Raw genomic sequence first — 14,698 nt, 5'->3', positions numbered from 1 at the left:
AATCCAAATTCCATCACTAAACTTTCGCTGTGTGAACACAGCAGAGGAATACCCATTAAAATCAAAGGGAATGGACAGCAGAATTCCTGCAAGATTTCTTTGGATACGGCCGTGCAATTCTTTATTGAGAATGTGCCCTTAGGCTATGTTCACACAGTGTTTTTTCAGCCGTATTTGATTTGAAAGGGTGCATTCACACGCTAGTAACTAGCAACAGGTTTCCCGCTGCAGGAAACTCGCTGTGAGTTACGCTACCATTCATTTGAATGGGTCCACGGACAGTCCGCAAATCTGACACTATTGTGGACTGTCTGTGGACCCATTTAAATCAATGGTAGCGTAACTCGCAGCGGGATTCCCGCAGCGGGCAACCCGCTGCTAGTGCATCCTTAAAATCGCAATGTGAATTCGGGTAGAAGAAACAGGCATGGTCGCACATCTACAATCTTGATCAAAAAGTACAAGCCCACTCGCCACGTCAAGGCCACCTATTCAGAGTGGGTCCCTAACGTCCCTAGCATAAAATGGCGCAGCACTGGGCGGCGACCACCACCGCCGCGACACCAGTGCCCACGGGGGGGGGGAATGCCTCCGCATTTTTAACATTAAAGGGGTACTTCGCTGTTTCACGTTTGGAACAAACTGTTCCGAATGCTGGAGCCGGCGCCGAGAGCTTGTGACATCATAGCCCCGCCCCCTCATGATGTCACGGCCCGCGCCCTCAATGCAAGTCCAATAGACTTGCATTGAGGGGACGGAGCATGGCGTCATGAGGGGGCGGGGCTATGATGTCACAAGCTCTCAGCGCCGGCTCCAGCATTCGGAACAGTTTGTTCCAAACGTGAAGCAGCGGAGTACCCCTTTAATGTGCTCTATGTAAGTCTAAGTGTTTGTCTGTGCACACCCAGTAGCCCTGATTTACTATTGTAACCCTTCCCGGCTTTTGTCGGGTTGTGCGCCAAAAAGTGAATTTGGCGCATTGTGCCACAAATTGTGTTTGCGCCAAAATGAAACTTCAAGCCTGAAAAGGGGCATGCTTGACCAATATAGGGGCATTTCCGGACGGAAAAGGGGCATGCCAACCTATTTACTATTGAATTCACTGACAATCCTGTGAATAAATGGCTGGAGATTTCCACCAGTAAAAAGCTGGTCAGAACATTCCTGACTCGTGAATCCGTGTGTCCCCATAGTACGTCTGTAAGTCTGAAGCAACATTCCACACTAATAAAAACCCAATGGGAAAAAATACGCATGCATTTTTTACAGCTGCATAAATAAGTGAAATTTTTTTTCATGTAACTTTGGCGCAATACTTTGGCGCAGTGTCTTTTTGCGCCAAAGTTTGGCGCATCTTCTCCACTGTCATTTTTACAACTTTCTCAAAATCACATGGTCCTGTGTGTGATTTTAACTTTAGTCAGTAATTCATCATTTGCGCCAATTGATCTTTGGCGCAATTTTGGCGCAAATCTCTTTTTTTTGGGGGGGGGGGCGCAAATCCCCGCCAAGAAATTCAGGTTCAGGAAAGATAAGCACTAAAGCAGTGGTCTCCAACCTGCAGACCTCCAGATGTTGCAAAACTACAAATCCCAGCATGCCCGGACAGCCAACGGCTGTCCGGGCATGCTGGGAATTGTAGTTTTGCAACATCTGGAGGTCTGCAGGTTGAAGACCACTGCACTAAAGTAGCCAAAAAACTACCCAAGTTGAAAATAAAATCCATTTCACATGGTGGCTATAAACCCCACAAAAGAAAATAACTCACGTCACTTGCTGATATACTGCAGGAGGGACCCCGAAATGGCTGCTCTACAGGGTAAACTACGCGTCCTCTGTGGGGGTAAGTTCTGTGTAAAAGGCGCTGTGAACAGCTGATTTCAACATTTGAGCCAAAATTACTAACAACTTGCACCAAATGATAAATTTGGTGCATGTCCACGAAAACCAAAGTGAAAAAAAAAGGGTAAAAAGAAACAGTCAAGAGGCAAAATTGATAAATACCCCCCCATTGTGCACAGACAACTACATAGATCAAGCATTGGCAACGTTCGGTACTGCTGATGTTTTGGGCTACAAAGCATCATGGGAGATGTAGTCCAAAACATCTGCAGTGCGAAAGGTTGCCTATGCCTGCCATAGACCTTCATAGAGCACATAAGCGTTAAAAATGCAGAAGCGATTGGTCTGTGATTTTGCAGACACATTTTTACAAATGAAATACACCTGAAAAACATTATGTGAACCTATACGTGTCTAGTGGAATCACAATGGCGGAGATTTATCAAAACCCTGTGCAGAGGAAAAGTTACCTATAACAACCAATCAGATTGCCTCTTTTATTTTTAACTAGGCCTCTAAAAAATGAAAGAAGCGATCTCATTGGTTTCTATGGGCAACTGGTCAACTTTCCCTCTGCACAGGATTTGATAGATCTCCCCCTATCTGTATTAGTCTATGTTCAGATGGGCAAATGTCTGGCCGAAAAATTTACGTGCGGGCATTACGCTGACAGCGGAGCGCCGGCAGAACATGCCGTGGCTAGGACCACTCAGAAATGCGCAATCTAAGGCTGGGTTTAGAGATGAGCGAACTTACAGTAAATTCGATTCGTCACGAACTTCTTGGCTCGGCAGTTGATGACTTATCCTGCGTAAATTAGTTCAGCTTTCAGGTGCTCCGGTGGGCTGGAAAAGGTGGATACAGTCCTAGGAAAGAGTCTCCTAGGACTGTATCCACCTTTTCCAGCCCACCGGAGCACCTGAAGGCTGAACTAATTTATGCAGGAAAAGTCAGTAACTGCCGAGCCGAGAAGTTCGTGATGAATCGAATTTACTGTAAGTTCGCTCATCTCTAGCTGGGTTCACAACATGTTTTTGCAATACAGTTCCCGTATCAGGTTTTTGATAGAAAGCAGATTCCTCAAAACTGGACTAAACTGTATCAAAACGTGTGTACACATTTTAACCTGTATATGGTTTGAAAAATGATGTCCGGTTGCATCTGTTTTTTAAGAAAAAAATGTATAAGTTTTTAACTTTTCACTCCATTATTTATAAAGTTTCACTTGTTTGAAATTCCAAGAACAAAACTTTGCAAAGTAAAAAACCGTATGGTGCAAACGGAATGGAACCATACGCACATACGGTTCTCTACAGTTCCCATTGATTCCCATGTTAAAGAAAAATGTATACGGTTTAATTCGGTTTTGCACGCGGACCAAAAACCATGGTAGGCTACGGTTTTGGGTACAGGAAAAAAAAACGACAAAACCTTACAAAACAGATGCAACCGGATGCATCGTATGGCATACAGTTTTCAATACGATTCAATACGGTTTACAAATTGAAATTGTATACGGGAACTGCATTGCAAAAACGTGGTGTGAACCCAGCCTCATAGACGGCAATGCATTTCCACGCAGACACCACAGAAAAATAGACATGTCTATTCTTTCTGCAGATGCCAGAATTTAGATTTCTGCACCAGAAACATCTGGTACTGAAATTCTACCGTGTGGACAGTGCAGCAGAATCCCATTGGATATTCTCTGCTACTGTGGAATTCTGCACGGAAATGTCATCGTGTGAATGTACCCTTAGGCTAGGTTCACACTACGGAATTTCCACCTGCAATTCCGCTTTGAAATCGCAGGCAGAAATTCTGCTTGCTAAAATGTAGCATATGTATGTATAGTGTAGCGAATGGGTTTCCATTTACAAATTCACACTTCGGAATTTGTGCATGGAAAATCCGCTTGGAAATTTCCGCCTGAAGAATGGTGTTGCTCATTCTTCAGGCGGAAATACTCGCGAAAAACATTGCAGTCTATTGGAGACTGCAGTGTCTGGCCGCACTCGGAATCTCTGGGCGGAAATTTTCTGCTGGAGATTCCGCAGTGTGAACCTAGCCTTACTGTTAGCTTCAGTTATTAGGCCTATGATCAGGCCAGGACTTGCAGTCATAATGCTCACTACAATTTTGCTGCAGTATATCTGTCATATTGAGGCCTTAGGGCTCTTTCACACAACGGAATCTCTGCCCAGAGATATTCCGGGTGGTGAATTCCATCTGTAGCGAGCTCTGACATTTCTCGGGTCCAGAAATTCTGTAGAGTGAAACTGCTGCACTGTATATTCCACAGCGGAACTTTGGAGCGGAATTTTGTGTGGAAAGTACATAGTGTAGCCCTTTAAATGGGTACTCCGGCGCTTAGACATCTTACCCCCTATCCAAAGGAGCTGTCACGCCCCCTCCCATAGGCTTGCATTGAGGGGCGGAGCATGACGTCACACGGGGGCGGAGGCGTGACGTCGCACGCCGCCTGCCCCGTGGTCGCCGGTAATCAGACCTGGAGCGAATATGTTCCGGGGACTGATTTTAACTGGGGTGCTGCGTGCACCGGGACCCCCGCGATCAGGCAATATTATCCCTATCCTTTGGTTAGGGGATAAGATGTCTAAATGCCGGAGTACCACTTTAAGGGATGGGCCATTAGTATTAATGTGGTAGACCGGAGAACTAAACTTCTAAGACACTTTCCCTATCCACAGGATACAGAATAAGTGTGTGATTGCGGAGAGACGACTGCTGGGACCCTCCACAATTTCCTGTACAGGACCCTGACTACTTTGGCATCCTCCCATCTTCCTAGATGGACACAAGTGATGGCCTGCTCAGCCAATCACCGGCTAAGGTGGGATATTGCTGCGGTCAATGATTGGCTAAGTGGACCATCACTTGCGCTTGTGCAAGAGAGAGGGGGCCAAAGCGTGCAGTGAACGCAAATGTAGCCAGGGTCCCTTTCAGGAAATTGCGTAGGGTCCCATACCCTGCGATCAGACACTTATCTCCTATCTTGTGTCTAAAAAGTTCAGTTATCTTAACTACCCCTTTAAATCAGTGAGTGCCTGACAATCCACACTTCAACCATCAGCAGTTTGAAAGGGCCATAGCACTTGTGAAGCGCTGCAGCCTTTTTAATATTTAGAAATAGTCATTCTTACTGTACGATTAGTAGTGAAGGTGCAAGGTGCTGCAGAGTTGTCCACTTGCACGCTTCATTTGGCTGAGTGTACAGATATCCTGAATAGGTAGAAAGTTTAGCTAAACTGGTGGCTTGTCTCCCCAAGAACAAAACCGACTCTTATCTCCCCCATTATCTGTTGTCAGGGACTAGTCAGGAGGCCAACAGTCCTATAGTAATGCTTCTTGTGCCAATTTAAAAGTAGTGATCTCTGACCATATCTGATTTCCTCCAGCCAAGCAACCTTCTTCCGCCATGAAATAAATCATGTGTTATGCAGTCTGACATACTCAGCAGGGTTTCCTTTCTATGTTTGTAATGTTTTACATAACTTTCTCTCTACCATATTGCAATTTTTGAGAATTATTGACTTTAAAGGTAACAAAGAAAAAAAAAAAAAATAGATGAGTTTTCAAAATGAAATTAGTAGTATATATCTTAGGTTTGTCTGATCTGTATGTGATGTCTTTATGTTACATACTGTTAAAGGGAATCTCCACACTTTGAGGCTGGAATTCCACTTTTTTTTTTCATCAGCCTTTTTTTCACTGAAAAAAAAAAAAAAAAAAAACACCAGAAAAAACGACACTGCAATTTCCTGCTTTTCCTGACGTTTTTTTCTGGCTTTTTTCTATCATTTTTGCATTTGAGTTGAAATTGCATTTTTGGCCCCTTTGACGTTTTTTTTCAAAATGTGTTGGGTACCAAAAAAAAAAAAGGATGCAGTAGGGATGGGAAAAAATTTATTTAAGGAAATTTAAATTTATTTTATTTTTTATAATTAATTTTTATTAATTTTTAATAAAGTGTGTAAGGTGTGTTTCACTTTTTCTTCTCAAATTTTTTAAAAACATTTTTTAGGTAGTACTACTATTCCCAGCATGGAACAGACTGCTCCATGATGGGAGCAGTAGTACATATACTATTAGACATATCGCCCCGGGTGTCAGTCCTGACACCAATGAGATCAGCCTTTTTATTGCAGAGATGCGGAGCGGCTCTATACAGCGCTTACATCTCTGCACTATACTCCGGCCAGTGATGTCAATAGAACATCCCTACTAGCCCAGAGTGGGGATTGGCCGGATGGTTTCAGCCAATCACAGCAACGGGACCACTGATCCGGATGTGTAATACATTATGTTAATCCATTTCTGTGTTTTTAAACTATTGTAAAAATAAAGCCATGAATTGTTAGAGGTTTTTTTTTTACAGTATTTTTTACATACAGGTGTGTGATAGTCTAAATATTTTCTGTATACAGTAGATCAAGCTGTCCTGTCCTTTGAGGCCATGTTCACATGGCGGAATTTCGAAGTGGATTCCGGAAGAAACATTTTGCTCGGAAATCCTGTTGCAGCAGAGTCCCATTGTTTTCATACAACAGAATTTCCGCTGCGGAAACATCTGCTGAGAAAATCTTGATTCTGGTCTGGACATGTCAATTCTTTCTGCTGAATCCGCTTGGAAATGCATTGCTGTCTATGGAGACAGGGCATTTCTGAGTGATCCTAGCACCAGCATGCTGTTCGGGTGCCCTCTGTTTGCGGAATATCTGCTGAAAATTTTCTTAGTGGACATTCCGCAAAAATTCCTCTGTGTGAACATGGCCTAACAGGGGCACTTCCTCTTCCATTATAAAAGTTATGTATATTACAGAATCATATACAATCATTGGTTTACAAGAAAATGTTTGGGAGAGAAAAAAAAAAACAAAGTACTGCTTGTTGGTGGTCCAGGCTTTGAATTTTTAGCAGAATTCTGTGTTATCAGCATACAGAAATTCTGCCGAAATTCTGCTTATCTCCAAAACTTCAAAAATTCTGCAGCAAGCTTTGCAGAACAGACCTAAATGTACAAGGACGATAAGGCTAAGTTCAGGTAGCGGAAATTCTGCTATTCCACTCAAATTCTGTTCTGCAAAGCTTGCTGCAGAATTTTTGAAGTTTTGCAAATAAGCAGGATTTCAGTGGAATTTCTGTGTGCTCATAAAACAGAATTCTGCCGAAATTCAAAGCCCCGTTGAGTTCAATGGGATCCCACCCAGAATTCTGCAAAATAAAAATAAAAGCATTTTCAATATTTTTGCAGAATCCGAGAAGCAGAATTTTCCTCAGTTTAAATTCTGGCATTCAAAAGGAAGAGCGGAATTCTCATTCAATTCAAAGTTCGGTCAATTTTGCTAAATATCCAAGCAGAATCTTTCCGGCGGAATTTCCACTCGGAAATTCCGCTGTGTGAACACAGCCTAAGGGCACGTTCCCACGTGCCGTATTTTGCTGCGTATTTGCTGCTGCATATTTTCTTTCCCATTGAACTTCCATGGGATAGAAAATACGCATAAGCAAATACGCAGCAAAATACATCGCAAAAAAACAAAGACTCAAGTATATTGTCAGCCGATGAAAGTTTCAGTTTGTACGAGAAGTTTCGAGAATTCTCCAGGACTGGGAATGATGGGGTTAATAATGCCGCATTCCATCCAAAAAAAGAATGAGGGATGCCTCAGGTCTGTAACTTGAGCTGATGGTTGGAGTCAGACATTGCAGCTGCAAAACTTTTGTCTTTTTTTTTTTTTCTTCTAGGAAGAACAGAAAGACTTCAATTGGATGAAAGGCCGAGTCACATTATTGTGGAAGCCAATAGAAGAAGGCGTTACATGTTCCACTGAGTGCTGGTCCTGACTTGGAAGACAGAAGTATCTGGTGTGTATTTTTGTTGCAGAGTGCCACGTGTATAGCAGCACTGGTGAACAGACCATGGCAATGCCTTCCTGCCCCAAGTTACTTCTTCTTCTGCAGGTTCTGAGTCTCCTTGCTGGTCATAGTCACTGCGAAGATAAAGAAGAACAGATTAAATTGGAGGTGACTTACCTCCCTAGTGTTTGTACGCAAAAGACCAAAAGAGGCGATCTGGTGAACGCACATTATGACGGCTACTTGGCAAAGGATCTCTCTAAATTTTATTGCAGGTAGGTGTCCGGCAACAAAACGTATCGAAAGAACCTGTTTATAAATAACAGAAAAGCATTTGTAATAATATGGCTTTAGTGTTTGTGTAGGATTGTTTCCAAAATTGTATCACACAGGTCTCTCCAAAACTTGCAACATTTGCATTGAATTTAAGACAGTGTTTCCCAAGCAGGGTGCCTCCAGCTGTTGCCAAACCACAGCTCCCAGCAACTAAATTTGCAACATTTTCATGATTCTAAGACAGTGTTTTCCAAGCAGGGTGCCTCCAGCTGTTGCCAAACTACAGCTCCCAGCAACAAAATTTGCAACATTTGCATGATTGTAAGACAGTATTTCCCAAGCAGGGTGCCTCCAGCTGTTGCCAAACTACAGCTCCCAGCAACAAAATTTGCAACATTTTCATGATTCTAAGACAGTGTTTCCCAAGCAGGGTGCCTCCGGCTGTTGCCAAACTACAGCTCCCAGCAACAAAATTTGCAACATTTTCATGATTCTAAGACAGTGTTTCCCAAACAGGGTGCCTCCAGCTGTTGCCAAATTACAGCTCCCAGCAACAAAATTTGCAACATTTGCATGATTCTAAGACAGTGTTTCCCAAGCAGGGTGCCTCCAGCTGTTGCCAAACTACAGCTCCCAGCAACAAAATTTGCAACATTTGCATGATTCTAAGACAGTATTTCCCAAGCAGTGTGCCTCCAGCTGTTGCAAAACTACAGCTGCCAGCATGCCCGGACAAATCCCACAGAATGTTATACACTGGATGTAATGATGCAGCGCTGAGCATTTCACTTACAAAACTATAATTTAGTTTTTGTGGAAGAAAATTGCATTGGAAACCTCACTGTGTGAACATAAACCTTTAGCCTTTTTCCTATGCAGATGTCCCATAAGGGTACGTTCAGACGAGCGGATTTACAGAGCGTATTTCGCTGCTGATCCACCGCTAAAGGACCTCTGTATGCTGCCTTTACATGTGCCTGCTCGGACCAGCAATACGCCGCTACGAGCAGACACACTGCGATGTGTGAGTCGCCGTGCGCATGCGCAGTATACTCACACGTCGCGGCAGCTCTCTGCCTAGCTCATAGAGCAGGGGGAGTGGCCGCAATGTGTGCGAGGAGTACACCGCACATGCGAGGCGACTCGCACATCGCTACAGTGTGTCTGCACGTTGCGGCGTATTGCTGGTCCGAGCAGGCACATGTAATGGCAGCATATAGAGGTCCTTCAGCGGCGGATCCGCAGCATAAAATCCACTGTAAATCCGCTCGTCTGAGCGTACCCTAAAGGTATGTATACACCTGTGATGGTTGTCTTTCTCAATCCCTCCATGTAAATGAACATTTATGTCTTCTAAATGGAGAGAGGAGGGGTAAGTCGCTACCAGACATCCCCAAAAACAAAATAATGGTGGGGAGATTTATCAAAACCTGTCCAGAGTAAAAGTTGCTGAGTTACCCATAGCAACCAATCAGATTGCTTCTTTAATTTTTCAGAGGCCTTTTCAAAAATGAAAGAAGCAATCTGATTGGTTGCTGTGGGCAACTCAGCAACTTTTCCTCTGGACAGGTTTTGATAAATCTCCCCCACAGCACTTATATAGTGGTAGATACCAACTCTACACCAGCTCTGAGGATCATTTAAAGGATCATTTCTTGGTGGCAGAAAGTTAAACATATTTGTAAATGACTTCTATTAAAAAATCTTAATCCTTCCTGTACTTATCAGCTGCTGAATACTACAGAGGAAATTATTTTCTTTTTGGAATGCTCTCTGATGACATCACGAGCACAGTTCTCTCTGCTGACGTTATTATAATAATAATAACGCTTTATTTATTGTTGTCCTTAGTGGGATTTGTACCCAAGTCCCCAGCACTGCAAGGCAGCAGTGCTAACCACTGAGCCACCATGCTGCCCTTAGCATACATCTGCTATGCATCTGCTATGCATGGTTGCTAAAATGGACAGAGATGTCAGCAGAGAGCACTGTGTTCGTGATGTCATCAGTGTTCCAAAAAGAAAGGAATTTCCTCTGTAGCATTCAGCAGCTAATAAGTACTGGAAGGATTAAGATTTTTTAATAGAAGTAATTTACAAATATGTTTAACTTTCTGCCACCAGTTGATTTAAAAGAAAAAAGGTTTTCACCGGAGTACCCCTTTAAGTCCTTACAGTTCAGTTACATCCAGTCACTCACAGGTGACGTCTTCTCAGATCGGAGTCGGTCACTTTCACTTTTGAGTGTCTATCTTCCCCGGACTGCAAGGACGATTTCTTCTAGCCACAAGTCATCCCTGCAGAACCCACAACAAACATCTTGCTCTGTGCACTTTTCAAGAACCCTGCTTACCATTCTCCCATCCATAGTGCCCCAAACAGTAATAATGCACCTTTAGTGTCCTGAGCAGCAAAGTGGGTAGGTAAGTGAGTTGGGGGTAGTTTCCCCAATATGCAGGTGCCCCAGTAGGTAGTTTCCCCAGTATACAGTAGGTGCCCAAGCAGGTTGTTTCCCCAGTAATACAGTAGGTGCCCAAGAAGGTAGTTTCTCTGGTATATATGCCCAAGTATGTAGTTTTCTCAGTATACAGGCCCACAGTAGGTAGTTTTTCGAGTATATAGGCCCAAAGTTGGTAATTTCCCCAGTGGTATAGACTCCCAGTAGGTTGGTTCTTTGGTATATATGTGCTCCAGTAGGTAATTTATAGGCCCCATTAGGTAGTTTCCCCAGTATTCATGCCCCCAGGAGGTACTTTCCCAAGTTTATAGGACCCTAATTTGTGCTTTGCCTCTGTAGGTAGGCCCCTTGCCAAGGTTGAAAAAAAAAAACAATAATAGCAATGTCATTCTATGTGTGTGTATTGGAAAGAAGGATACCCGCAGGCCTCCAGTGGCTGCCGGCAGGAAGCTGCCTGCAGCCTCAAAGATGTACTGTAAGACCATGTTCACACGGTGTAAAATGTGCAGAATGTCTGCCCGGAAAACACAGGTGGACATTTCGCACATTTGCATGATCCGGCGGGCGCTAGGACCGTAGGTCTCATAGATGGCAATGCATTTATGAGCGAAATCCGCAAAAAGATAAGACAAGTTTATTCTTTTTGCGGGTGCTGGAATCAGGATTTCCACAGCAGAAACATCTGTCAAGAAAATTCCACCGTGTGAACAGTGCAGCAGAATCCCATTGAAATCAGTGGTACTCTGCTGCTGCAGAATGTCTGTGCAGAATATTCCAACAGAATTCTGCACAGACATTCTGCCATGTGAACATACCCTCAAGTCTCATAGCTGTCTGTACAGTTGCTTATATATATATATATATATATATATATATACAGTATAAGCAGAAATCTATAGACCGAGTGATCACATTGTTACATGATGTGTCTAGAGTGATGATGTGGCATTTGACAAGTTCTCAAATAAGGCTGTTTTAACCAACTGTAAGTCCTGGCCTGACCACATTTTTGATATCCCAACTCCTAGATATCGTTCAGGTCATCAGACTCGCAGTAGGTTAGGACTTACAGCCACAATACAGACATATTAAACTCACGTAAAACTGACCTTACACAAACACTGCAGAATTGAAATGGCATCTTTTAAACTCTATGGTATATTCACACATACAGTATTCTGCGCATATATGATGCACAGAATTTGAAGCTGCAGATTTTATGCAACAGAGTTTATTGTAGAGTTTAACAACTGAACACAGCTTCAGATCTGCTGCATCAAATACTGTGCATCAAGTATGCGCAGGATAGTACAGAATCTGCTGCATATTTTTGCTGCAAATTTTCTGCAGCTAATTTTGCTACCCATTAAATTCAATGGGTAGCAAAATCAGCTGCAAAAAATATGCAGCAGATCCTGTACGTGTGAACGTACCCTAAGGGTATTTATTTATACAGTGCATGCCAGTAGTGTGACACACAGTCAAAAAAAAAATGTGGGTGCCGGATTACATATAATTTTTATAATTCATTTTTGCTTATTTTCTGTCTGTTAAGATGTTCTCTGTCCGTGACAAGTTATGTGGACCATGTGAAGAGGCTGCAGGGAAGCTGCCGGCTATTGTCATCTCCTCGTAGTGTAATTCCACTTTAGTCAAGGTGCCTCTAAACAAGAAGTTCACATATGGAATTTTTTAACAGACTCTCCCAAATTTTTTTTTACCAGTCATTGTCTCCCCACCTGGCTTCTTGTCCTTACCAGGCAGACTATGCCTCCCACAATATCAGCCCACTCATCCCCTGCTCCTCTTGTCATTCTGATTATCCAGATGGCTGCATTTCTTCCCTTTGCCAATTCACTTCACTTTAGGATGCACATGGGGATGAAGGGAGCAAAAATATTCTTGTATAATACAGAGTAACCAACAACCAGTTGTTGCACATTTGTCCCTTTGAATTATTTGTGATCTAAAAATATGGGGGCGTACGGAGCTCCTATAGGTCTGTAGTACATAGGCACTTGAGACTACATGTGCATTCATGACGTCTCCTCCTCACAGCCTAATGCACATGTTTTTTTTTGCTTTTTTTTCGATGCCAGGGTGCACCTTTGGAATATTTTGGCAGATCAGCAACTCCAAGGCTAGGTTTCCACAAAGTTTTTTTTATTTTTTTTGCAGTCAGATGTTAGCTACAAGTCAATAGGGAACTGCAAAATGCCATATCCACTTGGCGTTTTTCAGTTTGGCGTTTTTTATGCTTTTGGCGGTTTTTATTCTTTTTGGACTTTAGTGATCCAAAAAAGGGATGGAGATACCATTTCTTATAAAATTTCAAAATTTCACCTTTTAAAAAAATGAAATAAAAAAATAAAAAAGATACAGTAGTGATGGCAAAGATTGTATTTAACTAAATTTATATTTTTTTATAACAAAATTTATTTTGGCCGGCAGGGAACTAAAAATGTAGCTGACAATAATAAAAATGTAGAAAGGGGCCATTTAAATGTAAAAATAATATATTTTTTTATAATTATAATTTTATAATTTTGTTAAACTTTTTATTAGTTATGTATTTTAATAATGTGTTTAATAACTTTTTTTGTTATGTGTTTTTAACTTTTTATTTTATTTTATATCTAGTACTACTACTCCCAGCATGGAACAGACTGTTCCATGATGGGAGTAGTAGTACCTGTACTAATAGACAGATCGCCCCAGGTGTCACTTCTAACACCAGTTGCGATCCTCCTATATAATGTATAGATGCGGGCAGCCGGCCACTTCTCCGCTATCCTGCACTGTGTTGTGCAGTGTGAATTCATGATGATTCATATTTGGTTCCAGCCAATCACAACTCTCTGCAAGAAATATGAATAGGTATATATATGGCAGTGCAGGGGACCAGAGAAGAGCTGTCGGTCGCCTGCATCTATGCATTATACAGGAGGATCGCAGCGGGTGTCAGGAGTGACACCTGCTGTGATCTGTCCTTAACTGCAGGTACTACTACTCCCAACATGCAGCACACTCTGCTCCATGCTGGGAGCTGTAGTACCTGCATTAATAGACAGATCGCAATGGGTGTCAGAAATGCCTCACTTAAAGGGGTACTCCGGCGCTAAGACATCTTATCCCCTATCCAAAGGATAGGGGATAAGATGCCTGATCACGGGGGTCCCTCCATTGGGGACCCCCGTGATCTTCCACACCGCACCCCATTAGAATCAGCCCCCGGAGCGTGCTCGCTCCGCGTCTGATTACTCGCGATCACGGAGACGGAGCATAGTGACGTCACGGCTCTGCCCCCGTGTGACGTCATGCTCCACCCACTCAATGCAAGCCTATGGGAGGGGGTGATTAAACCTTTGGATAGGGATAAGATGTCTTAGCGCTGGGGTACCCCTTTAACCCCTTGCTTATCTGTGCGCTATGCGCCAGCCCAGCAAGGAAAGAGTTAACTTACACTGCTGGACAGTGTAAGTTAATCCTTTGGGCGGTATACAGAATATAAAGATAGCTGTTAGAAATTAGCGAATTTACAGTAAATTCGATTCGTCACGAACTTCTCGGCTCGGCAGTTGATGGCTTATCCTGCATAAATGAGTTCAGCTTTCAGGTGCTCCCGTGGGCTGGAAAAGGTGGATACAGTCCTAGGAGACTCTTTCCTAGGACTGTATCCACCTTTTCCAGCCCACCGGAGCACCTGAAAGCTGAACTAATTTATGCAGGATAAGTCATCAACTGCCGAGCCGAGAAGTTCGTGACGAACTGAATTTACTGTAAATTCGCTCATCTCTAATAGCTGTATATAGTGTATACAGAAGAAGAGATAACCCTTACCTCACTCGCTCCCTGTCCCCGCTGAGTCAGTGTAGCTCCGCCCCCTAGTGATGACGTCATTAGGGGCGGAGCTACAGACGGGAGGCTGAGTGGTAAGTATGAGGCTCTGTTCACATTGTATGTTTTGTATAATATGAACAGACACTTCTGGCAGTGTCTTCCCAGACAGGGAGACTCCAGCTGTTGCTAAACTAGGCTGTCTGGACATGCTGGGAGTTGAGGTTTTGCAACAATTGGAGGCTCCCTGTTTGGGAAGATATTACATTATGGCTGCTCTCCCCAGCGGAGAGCACCAAAAATGTACTAACCATTTTTTTTTTCTTTCTCGCTTCAGATCCATGTACGCAGAGGATAACGGCGGATTTGGTGGATTATGGCGATGAACTCGATTTTTTTTCTTTTA

At 43.1% G+C, this 14,698-nt stretch overlaps 1 protein-coding gene across 2 annotated transcripts in view; it reads left to right on the top strand.

Annotated features, from left to right (window-relative positions):
* Positions 1-14,698, top strand: part of FKBP7 (FKBP prolyl isomerase 7) — a 77,590-nt gene that overhangs the window by 12,734 nt on the left and 50,158 nt on the right. The window contains exon 2 of one of the 2 annotated variants that reach the window (XM_056537198.1): positions 7,612-7,997. In XM_056537198.1, the coding sequence (XP_056393173.1) occupies positions 7,786-7,997 (212 nt within the window). In that variant the 5' untranslated portion in view covers positions 7,612-7,785. Of the gene's footprint in view, positions 1-7,395; positions 7,998-14,698 lie in introns of those variants that run through there. The other variant, XM_056537197.1, reaches the window with a different exon arrangement.

The sequence above is a fragment of the Hyla sarda genome, chromosome 8 (genome assembly GCF_029499605.1).
Source record: "Hyla sarda isolate aHylSar1 chromosome 8, aHylSar1.hap1, whole genome shotgun sequence".
In the NCBI taxonomy this organism is placed as follows: Eukaryota; Metazoa; Chordata; class Amphibia; order Anura; family Hylidae; genus Hyla; species Hyla sarda.
This window is presented reverse-complemented; position numbering and strand designations above follow the sequence as displayed.